Here is a 10,574-nt window from a genome sequence, read left to right on the forward strand (position 1 = left end):
AAAATTCTTCTATTAATGTAGCGTTGTTTCCGAATAATATATAGCGTGTTTATTAACAAACATATCTTAACAGCAAGCGGATGGTTCGTAGCGTTGTTTCCGAATAATATATAGCGTGTTTATTATACAAGCCATGGATTTATATCGATCCAATTAATTTCTAAAGTAATTTTATTGGTGATCCTTAATTATACTTGTCATTTAGAGTTCCAAATATTCAAAACTTGCCTTAAGATATGTTTTTATTTAAAATCATTTAGAGTTCCAAATATCGGCAGTGTACCTACTGGAGGGCCTCGGGCCGGCGCGGTGGGGCAACGCGCGGTGGAGGGCGTGTCGGGCGCGGAGGAGGGCGCGGTGGAGGGCCACGGGCAAGCGCGGAGGAGGGGCACAGGCGCGCGCGGTGGAGGCCGCACGAGGAAGAAGACGGCGACGCCGGTGTCACGGAAGGCGAACAGACGCGGCGCGAGGAAGAAGAGGGCGGCGGTGTTCGACGAGGAAGAAGACGAGCGGATCGATCTGCCAGGCGCTGGAGGTTATATAGCAGAGGAGAATTACTCCCGGTGCCATCCACCAACCGGGAGTAAAAACCCTTTACTCCCGGTGCGTGTTACCAACCGGGAGTAAAGGTACCTTTACTCCCGGTGCGTGTTACCAACCGGGAGTAAAGGTATACCTTTACTCCCGGTTGGTAACACGCACCGGGAGTAAAGGATTTTTTTTGGCGGGCCGCGAAACTGCAGCCCACCTTTACTCCCGGGTGGGCTTCCCACCCGGGAGTAAAGGTGGCCTGCAGTTTCGTTTCCCGCCTGTTTTAAGCAATAGTCTTGTTACATACAATAGAAATGCAATAGTTTTTATTAAATACATAGTAAATTAAATAAAAGGCATAAAATTATTTTGTTAAAAATATGAATTTTATTTTTGTTTATTGCACATAGGAAAAATCGATAACCTAACTTTTTTTATTTTTTGTTAGAATTATAAAACATAATGTAACTAATATTTATTATTTCGTTAATGCAAAAATGTAGTGTTTAATTAAAATTATTAAAATTATTGGTTTTGGACAGGAAATTTGTTTTCATATCATTTTAACGTTAATATTTTAATTTTCATCACTCAGTATCCTAATAATTTACCTTTTGAGAGAGAAATCCCACCAAATCAAACATTGATTTAATTTAAAACATGACATAATAAACATCTGAATTCACAATTATTACATAATATCTCAAACACACACTATATTAAATCACTATATCATCAAGTGGGCACAGCAGTGAACTTCTTCTTTATGTATGTCCCTTGGTTATGATCGCTTCGTAACCATGGAGTGTCCTCATCATTTACCAAGATGCTAGGGTCTTTGTTCACTTTGAAGGGCGGAATTCGGTCATCCTTTTCATATTCTTCTGACATGTCCGACTTGTCCTCAATTCCCACGATGACTCTTTTCCCTGAAAGAACTATGTGGCGCTTTGGCTCTTTGGTTGAGTCATTATCATTTTTCCCTCTTTTTGGTTTGGTAGACATATCATTGACATAGAACACCTGATTCACATCCTTGGCAAGGACGAATGGTTCGTCTTTGTACCCAATATTACTAAGGTCTACTGTTGTCATTCCATACTCGTTGTCTACTGTTACTCCGCCTCCGGTCACCTTGACCCATTGGCACTTGAACAATGGGATCTTCAAAGTAGGTGCATATTCTAGTTCCCATATTTCATCTATGCGTCCATAATATGTCTGCTTATTCCCATTCGGGTCTGTGGCATCTATGCGGACACCACTGTTTTGGTTGGTACTCCTTTTATCTTGGGCTACTGTGTAGAATATGTTCCCATTTATCTCGTACCCTTTGTATGTGACGATATGCCATGATGGTTGCATAGCCAATAAATACAGTTGCTCATGGATGCTCTCATCACCTTGACATTTTTTTCGCAACCAACCGCCGAAAGTTTCCATGTGCTTATGCGTAATCCAAGCTTCAGTCTTCCCAGGAAACTCGGATCGTAAGAGATCCTTGTGTGTCTCAATATACGGATCTACCAAAGAGGAGTTCTGTAGAACTGTGTAGTGCGCTTTATTGAAATAATCATCATCCGTACCAATATATGTTTTCCTCCCTAGTGTCCCCTTTCCGCTTAGTCTCCCCTCATGTCTCGATTCAGGAACACCAATCGAGTCAAGGTCGGGAATAAAGTCAACACAGAACTCAATGACCTCTTCTGTTCCATAGCCCTTGGCGATGCTTCCTTCTGGGCGAGCACGGTTGTGAACATATTTCTTTAGGACTCCCATGAATCTCTCTAAGGGGAACATGTTGTGTAGGAACACAGGACCGAGAGTGAAAATCTCCTTGACTAGGTGAACTAGGAGGTGTGTCATAATATCAAAGAAGGAAGGAGGGAACACTAACTCAAAGCTGACGAGACATTGAACCACATCATTCTGTAGTTTAGCTAGATCAGTTGGATCAATTGCCTTCTGAGAAATTGCATTGAGGAATGCACATAGCTTTACGGTGGCTAGACGTACATTTGGAGGTAGAATTCCTCTTAATGCAACTGGAAGTAATTGCGTCATGAGAACGTGACAGTCATGGGACTTTAAGTTACAGAATTTCTTCTCTGGCACATTTATAATACCCTTTATATTCGAGGAGAATCCAGATGGTACCTTGATGTTGTTTAAGCATTCAAACATGATTTCCTTCTCCTCTTTGCTTAGAGTGTAGCTAGCAGGACGTAAGTAATGGCGTCCATCATCTGTCTTCTCTGGATGTAGGTTGTCTCTTTCTCTCAACAACGCAGGTCCTGTCGTGCTTCAAATGTGTCCTTAGGCTTTCCATACACACCCATAAAGCCTAGCAGGTTCACACAAAGATTCTTCGTCAGGTGCATCACGTCGATCGAGCTACGGACCTCCAGGACTTGCCAATAGGGTAGGTCCCAAAATATGGACTTTTTCTTCCACATGGGTGCGTGACCGGTAGCGTCTTTCGGAATAGGTTGGCTTCCATGTCCTTTTCCAAAGACGACTTTCACATCATTGACCATATCGAGTACATCCTCACCGGTTCGGTTGCGAGGCTTGGTCAGGTGGTCTGATTTCCCTTTAAAATGCTTACCTTTCTTTCTTACGGGGTGATTTGCAGGAAGAAATCGACGATGGCCAAGGTACACGACCTTTCGACATTTTTTCAAGAATACACCTCTAATATCACCGAAGCAGTGTGTGCATGCATTATATCCCTTGTTTGACTGTCCTGAAAGATTACTTAGAGCAGGCCAATCATTGATTGTTACGAACAACAATGCTCGCAGATCAAAGTGTTCCTGTTTGTACTCATCCCACACACGTACACCTTCTTTATTCCACAAAATGAGAAGTTCATCAATAAGTGGTCTCAGGTACACATCGATGTCATTGCCAGGTTGCTTCGGGCCTTGGATGAGCACAGGCATCATAATGAACTTCCGCTTCATGCATAACCAAGGAGGAATGTTGTAGATACTTAGAGTAACAGGCCAAGTGCTATGACTACTGTTCTGCTCTCCAAAAGGATTGATACCATCTGTACTTAAAGCAAACCTTAGTTTCTTGCGTCATTTGCAAACTCCGGGAATTCTCTGTCGATTGCTCTCCACTGGGACCCATCAGCAGGGTGTCTCAACATATTGTCTACCTTACGGTCTTCTTTGTGCCATCGTAACAATTTTGCATGTTCTTTGTTTCTGAACAGACGTTTCAAGCGTGGTATTATAGGAGCATACCACATAACCTTGGCAGGGATTTTCTTACGTGGACGTTCGCCCTCAACATCACCAGGGTCATCTCGCCTGATCTTATACCGCGACGCATGGCATACCGGGCATGCATCCAATTTCTCGTACTCTTTGCCACGGTATAGGATGCAGTCATTAGGACATGCATGTATCTTCTCTATTTCTAGCCCCATAGGACAGACAACTTGTTTTGCTTCGTAGGTAGTGGCGGGCAATTCATTGTACTTCGGAAGCATCTTCTTTGGATTTTTAGTAACTCTCCAAATCCCTTGTCAGATACACCATTCTTTGCCTTCCATTGCAGCAATTCTAGTGTGGTTCCCAACTTTTTCTGCCCTGCATCACAAGTTGGGTACAACAATTTCTTGTGATCTTCTAGCATCCGCTCGAACTTGATCTTCTCCTTTTCACTTTCACATTCTCTTTGTGCATCACGAATGACCTGACAAAGATCATCAGCCAGCTCATCTTCTGCGACTACCTCTTCTTCAGCTTCTCCCATTGCAGTATCATTGAAGCACGCACCATCAGGAATAATATCATTGTCGTCCCATTGTTCTTCTTCATCTTCTTCCATTACAACACCGGTTTCTCCGTGCTTTGTCCAACAAATATAGTTTGGCATGAAACCCGACTTGAACAAGTGTGAATGAAGAGTCCTTGAGCAAGGATATTCCACCGTATTCTTACATATGGCACATGGGCAGCACATGAAACCGTCGCGTTTGTTTGTCTCGGCTGCACGTAATAAAGAATGCACGCCGTCAATGAACTCTTGTGAGCGGCGATCAGCATTATACATCCAATGACGGCTCATCTGCATTACATGACATAAATATCATATTAAAACCTAGATCATAATTAATTATTTATACAACATGCGTGCCACCACAAAAGATACAAATTTATGAAAGCATCGCTACAATGTAGACAATCCCAACTACCACTAAAAGAACTAAAGCTAAAATACATTTCAGGAGCACAAGGATTTCGCGACCAATCTCAACTAAAACAGACAGATCCCCCGATTGTGCAACATCTTTGGGCTTCTTCGGCTGGATCACTGCCTCATTAGCCGCCGTATCTGCCTGTTGTGCAAGATATTTTTGCACGAGTTCAACATACTCTTCCTCCCAGTAGAAGCCTGAACATCGTCCACTGCCATCCCACTGAAATTAAAACAAAAAATTAGAACTTTAATCACAACCATCATGAAAATAGGTATAAACTAACCATAATCATTAAATACGATAAAATAACTCACATTGCGATCCGGACACTTGTAGAAGATACGATCCTTGTTGGGACCCTCCTTCTTCACTCGGTACTCCATCACAATCTTCATCTCATCACGACACTTGCCGCATGGAATGAGAGGAAGGCCCGGCCTAAGTCGCTTTGGAAACCCATGAGAGGCCGAGGACCCGGAAGCAGTTGCCATCTACTCTCTATACTCATTTTTTAATACACTATAAATTTCTTCTTTTATAAACAAATAAAATTAACAAACTATAAAATTATCTAGATCTCTAAACAATGATATTTTTAATGGTCATTGTGTTCTCGTCTTTTACTGCGGCAGGTAAGTAATTCATATGATATTTCCGCAAATTAACAGAAGAATGGGAATGTACACACATAACAGACTACTACGACGATATCGGGACGTGTGAATAAATAACCATCCGTACTAGTTGACCTTGCTTACGTGATCATCTCGGCGAGCATTTCTCCACCGGACAGCACCGTACTTGGTCAAGGAAGAGCTCCGATTCTATGAGGAAGGGAACACGGTCTCCCACGACCGTTGTCGCTCTCCCTCGTAGAATCAAAGCTCCTCCTTGATGTCCGTTACCGCTCGACAGAGAACATGCTTGCCGAGCTGAACACGGTCCGCAAGTTCAACTAATACGGATTTTCTATAATTTTCTAACTATTTTCTAAGTTTTTATTTATATATACTACGTTTAGGTACGGTGATTGACAGACTACTACGACGATATCGGGACATGTGAATAAATAACCATCCGTACTAGTTGACCTTGCTTACGTGATCAGCTTGGCGAGGATTTCTCCACCGGACGGCACCGTACTTGGTCAAGGAAGAGCTCCGATTCTACGAGGAAGGGAACACGGTCTTCCACGACCGTTATCGCTCTCCCTCGTAGAATCAAAGCTCCTCCTTGACGTCCGTTACCGCTCGGCAGAGAACATCCTCGCCGACCTGAACACGGTCCGCAAGTTCAACTAGTAAGGATTTGCTATAATTTTCTAACTATTTTCTAACTTTATATTTATATATACTTTAACCTTCTTTCATGTAAATATGCAAGCTTAAAGTGATTTTGAGCTCAAATTGCTTACAAATGAAAAAAAACCATAATAAAGAACCATAAATATATATAGTGAATAAAATGGCATAAGAAAATGGTAAAAAATGAGAGTATGAGATTGGTAACCTTTACAACTGAAGAATCGACGGAGGAATCGAAGAATGGATGGAGGAACAATGGAGGGAGGGAGGAAGCAAGAACACTACTGCAGTGAGCTTCAAAATGTGCTGAGCTCGGGCTCGGGGAGGAAGGAGGAGACGGCCGATTTATAAAGGGAGAACATTTAGTCCCGGTTGATAGATCCAACCGGGACTAAAGGTAACTTTCCAACCCCGGGCGCAGCCACGGCCCGGGAGTAGACCTTTACTCCCGGTTGGAGCCACCAACCGGGAGTAGAAGTCTACCTTTAGTCCCGGTTGGTGGCTCCAACCGGGACTAAAGGTCCCTGCCACCTCTGTCTGGCGCAGTAGCCGTTGGGCAGGGGCCTTTAGTCCCGGTTGGATCCACCAACCGGGACTAAAGGTATTTCTAGTCCCGGGGGCAAAAAATTCCGGGACTAGAGTCCATTTTGACCGAGGATCAAAGGTCTGTTCTCTACTAGTGCTTCCTCACGGATGCCAAGATTCCGGTAGGCCGCTCCGACGATGGCGAGGGGAGGTGGCAGGGTGGCCCGCCGAGACTGGCCTAGACGGCGGCGGTGCCACCCATGTCACCCAGAAAGGACGACGTGGGGGCTGCTCTCCCCTCACTTGACAGTGTCCTCTAACACTGATTTGAGCAACATATTGTCGACTTAAATGATCATTCTTCCTATAGCATTACTTAGGGCAGTCCCAATGGTGTATTGATGATGGTTTCTATCCTCATTAAATGACTTACCACGTAGGCAAAACGCTGACATGGCAGCGTAATTAATGAAGAAAGAGAGCAAAAATCCTAGAAATGGTTTCCTCATGAAGAAATTAGGTCTTCTCTTGACCCAATGCACCAAGAAACCATGAAATCGCCATTAGGGAGAAATCACCAGTTTCTAGGGGGCTCGTGCCGCACTCCCATTGGAGGAAGAATATAGAGTTGGGAGAGAGAAAGAGAAAATAATTATTACTCATAGGAACCATGGGTTGGAAAGCAGTACTTTTTTGGTGCGGTATCCTATATTATAGAAACTACTAGTTTCTTTCATTAGGACTGCCCTTAAAAGCACGGTCTACAACATTAAAGAGAGTTAATAAAGATACAACAAGCACAAGAGTTTTAAATTTAATATAAATTTTTTGTACCAACTGGTAAAATCAAAATTAAATTTGAAAATCAAAATCTATGATGATGCTATGGGATTATGCCCTCCTCCTCCGCCGCCACCGCCGCCATCATGATCTACCTGACGGCGCCGGGCCTGGCGGTGATGCCGATGCGGGTGATGGCGTCCGACTCCATCGCGTCGGTGAAGCTCCGCGTGCAGACGTCCCGGGGCGTGACGGCGCGCAAGCAGAAGCTGGTCTTCGACGGCAGCGTGCAGACGTCCCGGGGCGTGACGTCCTAATGCAATTAATTCCCGGGTAGGGAGGAAACGAACTTGACAAACACCAAGTAACATTGAAATAATGGCAAACCAATCTTTTTTCTTGAATTTATGTACAAGATGAATCTCTCATGTGGGTTTACAAGAGTGCTCAAATACACTACAGATAGCTTGTGACGCAAACAACCAATACATAGAGACTGTCATCTTCCAACCGAGATGCCCGATGTCATCGTACCGATGCTGGTTCCCGACCACGGATACTGCAGAGCAGACTGGTCGAACGACGTCTGGTTCTGCATGAGGCTCAGCAAGCTCTTGTCCGCCGGCGTGAGCTCCGGCAGCGGCGCATCGCCGTCGAGGTACTGCATGACCTGCCTCATGGTAGGCCTCTCGCCCGGGAACGGATGGGAGCACATGAGCCCAAGCGTCAGCACCATCCTCGCCTCATCAACGTTGTAGTTTCCCTGCAGCCTGGAGTCCACGGTCTCCTCGAGAGATCCCCTGCGCCAGTACTCCAGCACCCGGTCAACCAGCAACTTCCGGCCGTGGTGCACGGTGTCGACGACCGGGCGCCGGCCGCAGGTGACCTCGAGCAGGAACGTGCCGAAGGCAAACACGTCGGTGAGAGGGGACGCCTTGCCGGTCCTGGCGAGCTCCGGCGCGATGTACCCCATGGTGCCGACCACGTGCGTGGTCTGCAGGTCGGCGCCGTGGTCGTACAGCCTGGCGAGGCCGAAGTCGCCGAGGTGCGCGACCATGCCGCCGTCGAGTAGCACGTTGCTGGCCTTGACGTCGCGGTGGACGACCACCTGCTGCCACTTCTCGTGGAGGTAGAAGAGGCCCGACGCCACGTCCTTGACGATCTGGAACCGCTGCGTCCACTCCAGCAGCGGCTTGTCGTCCTCGCCGTAGAGGTACTTGTCGAGGCTGCCGTTGGGCATGTAGTCGTAGACGAGGAGCAGCTCGCCCTTCCGCCGGCAGTAGCCGAGCAGCTGCACGAGGTTGCGGTGCCGGAGGTGGCCGATGCTCACCACCTCGGAGATGAACTCCTTCAGTCCCTGGGTGGAGTCGTGGGAGACCCTCTTCACGGCGATCTCCGTGCCGGACATCGGGAGCACGCCCTTGTACACCTTGCCGAACCCGCCGGCGCCGAGCAGGTGCTTGTTCTTGAAGCCTTCTGTCGCATTGTACAGCTCCTTGTACGAGAACCGGTGCGGCCCGAACTCGACCTCCCAGTCTTCTCGCAGCTCCGCGTATGTCAGGTGCCTCCGGACCAGGAGGATGACTGTGATGCAAGTGGCGAGGATGAAGACGAAGGCTGCTATCGGCAGTCCGATCTCCATGTCTTTCACCACAGCCTCGTGGTGGCCAGAGTTGGGAAGCTTGGGGATCTTCTTCAAATCAATCGGTGGAGCAGGCCCGTTCACGGCGAAGCTCCAGGCGAGCACGCAGTGCTGCGAAGAGATCGGCCCGGTCGCGGCGGAGAACCCAACGTAAGCCTTGTCGTCAATGATCACAGCTGAGAGGTCGGTGGTGTTTGAGAGCAACGGTTTCGACGGCTTCGCCACTCCCATGGGAGCCAGGGTGACCTTGAGCTGTTTGCTCTGGCCATCATAGTCTACCCACGCTTGCATGGCCTTCCCATGGCTGCTAATGAGACTCAAGCTCCTGAGCGTACCGTCGGTTTCGTCGTAGAAGGCGGCGGTGTGAGAATACAGGGAGGTGAGCGTGTTGATGTCGACTCCGACGTGGTTGTCGTCGATGTCGTGGAACTCGTTGTTCTTGATGGTGTCGAGCTCCACGGCGAAGAAGTGGTCGCTGGGGCCGTTATTGCTCGTGCTGTTGAGCAAGCCCAAGTACTGAGCCCCCGGCGAGTTGGAGAAATCCTTGCCCGGGGCGATGACGAAGGCCATACCATCAGTACTCAAATCGGAGTAGGCAGACATGATGGCGAAGACGAAGGCGACGGAGAAGGACTGCACCGTGCCATTGGTCGAGTTCTTGAACTGAACCGGGTTCTGGTAGAACGCGTGGCCTTTGGCATCTGGCTCGTTGTTCGTCAGCTCGAGGAGTCCTTCCCCGGTGACTGTGGCGTTGCCGTCGAGGGTGAGGTCGGCACCGACGGGGAAGCCCAAGAAGACAAAGGACTCGTTGCCGGCGTCACCTAACCCGGGAAGGCTGAGGCCAAGGCAGAGGAGGACGAAGGCTACAAGGAAGGAGGGCATGGGAAGAAGAAGAAGATTCATGTCTGGACTGTGTGAGAACTCAACCAAGACCAAATTCACAAGGTATTAGTGCTCTTAACCACTCTGATTTACTAGTTTCTAGTCTACCTTCTTTACTCCGTTGTTTGTTGACGAATTACAGCGATTGCCGGCGGCTGCAGCAACTTGTAAGCTACCGGTAGACGACCGGAGACCGGTGGATGCCGGAGTCGTCGTGACTCGTCTCGTTTTGCACATGTGGCGGACATCGTCTGAATTTAATTTCCCTGAATATAATGTGGTAGTTACAAGACAAGCTTGTCCTTTTGTTCTGTATATGTACTTTTGCCGTGCTGTGTTGTTTTGGATGCTTTTGCCATTACATATCCTTGGAAGGGTCTCCTAGTTTAACCTATTGTTCCAAGTTGCCAGTACGAGATTTATATATACTAACTCACATATATTGGTTTGGTGGAATAAAGCTTACAGAAAGAAGTGACGCTAGGAAGATAAAGCCGAATGCGCCTAAAGATTCAGAATATATCAATTGGGCACATCATTTTCTATTATTCTAGGGTGTTTCAGGTTTGACTGATCCGGGGTTCATTGGTATGTCATGGCTTAATTATAGCCTAGCACCGAAAAAACGGCACTGCCAGTGTTCGGACGTCCAGGCGCCCACACCTGCAGTTCTCTTCCCGTGCCATTTCACGCG

The 10,574-nt window shown here is 47.1% G+C and overlaps 2 protein-coding genes across 3 annotated transcripts; both read right to left on the bottom strand.

The window, feature by feature from the left end:
- Positions 1-4,068: 4,068 nt before the first annotated feature.
- On the bottom strand, positions 4,069-6,655 carry LOC136545084 (uncharacterized). 2 transcript variants are annotated; one of them, XM_066537126.1, is made up of 3 exons: positions 5,062-5,179; positions 4,768-4,966; positions 4,069-4,614 (listed from the first exon to the last, which is right to left on the bottom strand). In XM_066537126.1, the coding sequence occupies exons 1-3, from the start codon at positions 5,140-5,142 to the stop codon at positions 4,592-4,594; spliced, it is 303 nt and encodes a 100-aa protein (XP_066393223.1). In that variant the 5' UTR covers positions 5,143-5,179; the 3' UTR covers positions 4,069-4,591. The 2 variants fall into 2 exon arrangements, 1 of the variants encoding a protein (XP_066393223.1); XR_010780908.1 differs by lacking the exons at positions 4,768-4,966; positions 5,062-5,179 and adding an exon at positions 6,257-6,655.
- Positions 6,656-7,738: 1,083 nt separating this feature from the next.
- LOC136541406 (L-type lectin-domain containing receptor kinase SIT2-like) lies at positions 7,739-10,156 on the bottom strand. Its single transcript, XM_066533254.1, has one exon. The coding sequence runs from the start codon at positions 9,899-9,901 to the stop codon at positions 7,856-7,858; it is 2,046 nt and encodes a 681-aa protein (XP_066389351.1). The 5' UTR covers positions 9,902-10,156; the 3' UTR covers positions 7,739-7,855.
- Between the last annotated feature and the right edge of the window lie 418 nt (positions 10,157-10,574).

Source organism: Miscanthus floridulus, chromosome 3 (genome assembly GCF_019320115.1).
Source record: "Miscanthus floridulus cultivar M001 chromosome 3, ASM1932011v1, whole genome shotgun sequence".
In the NCBI taxonomy this organism is placed as follows: domain Eukaryota; kingdom Viridiplantae; phylum Streptophyta; class Magnoliopsida; order Poales; family Poaceae; genus Miscanthus; species Miscanthus floridulus.

Bases quoted from the DNA above. Each gene is read 5' to 3' on its own strand.
- LOC136545084 (XM_066537126.1), bottom strand. From the start codon at position 5,142: ATGAAGATTGTGATGGAGTACCGAGTGAAGAAGGAGGGTCCCAACAAG. The intron at 4,967-5,061 runs GTGAGTTATTTT...TTTTAATTTCAG, and splicing joins ACAAGTGTCCGGATCGCAAT to TGGGATGGCAGTGGACGATG. The intron at 4,615-4,767 runs GTATTTTAGCTT...CATGTAATGCAG, and splicing joins AATCCTTGTGCTCCTGAAAT to ATGAGCCGTCATTGGATGTA.
- LOC136541406 (XM_066533254.1), bottom strand. From the start codon at position 9,901: ATGAATCTTCTTCTTCTTCCCATGCCCTCCTTCCTTGTAGCCTTCGTC.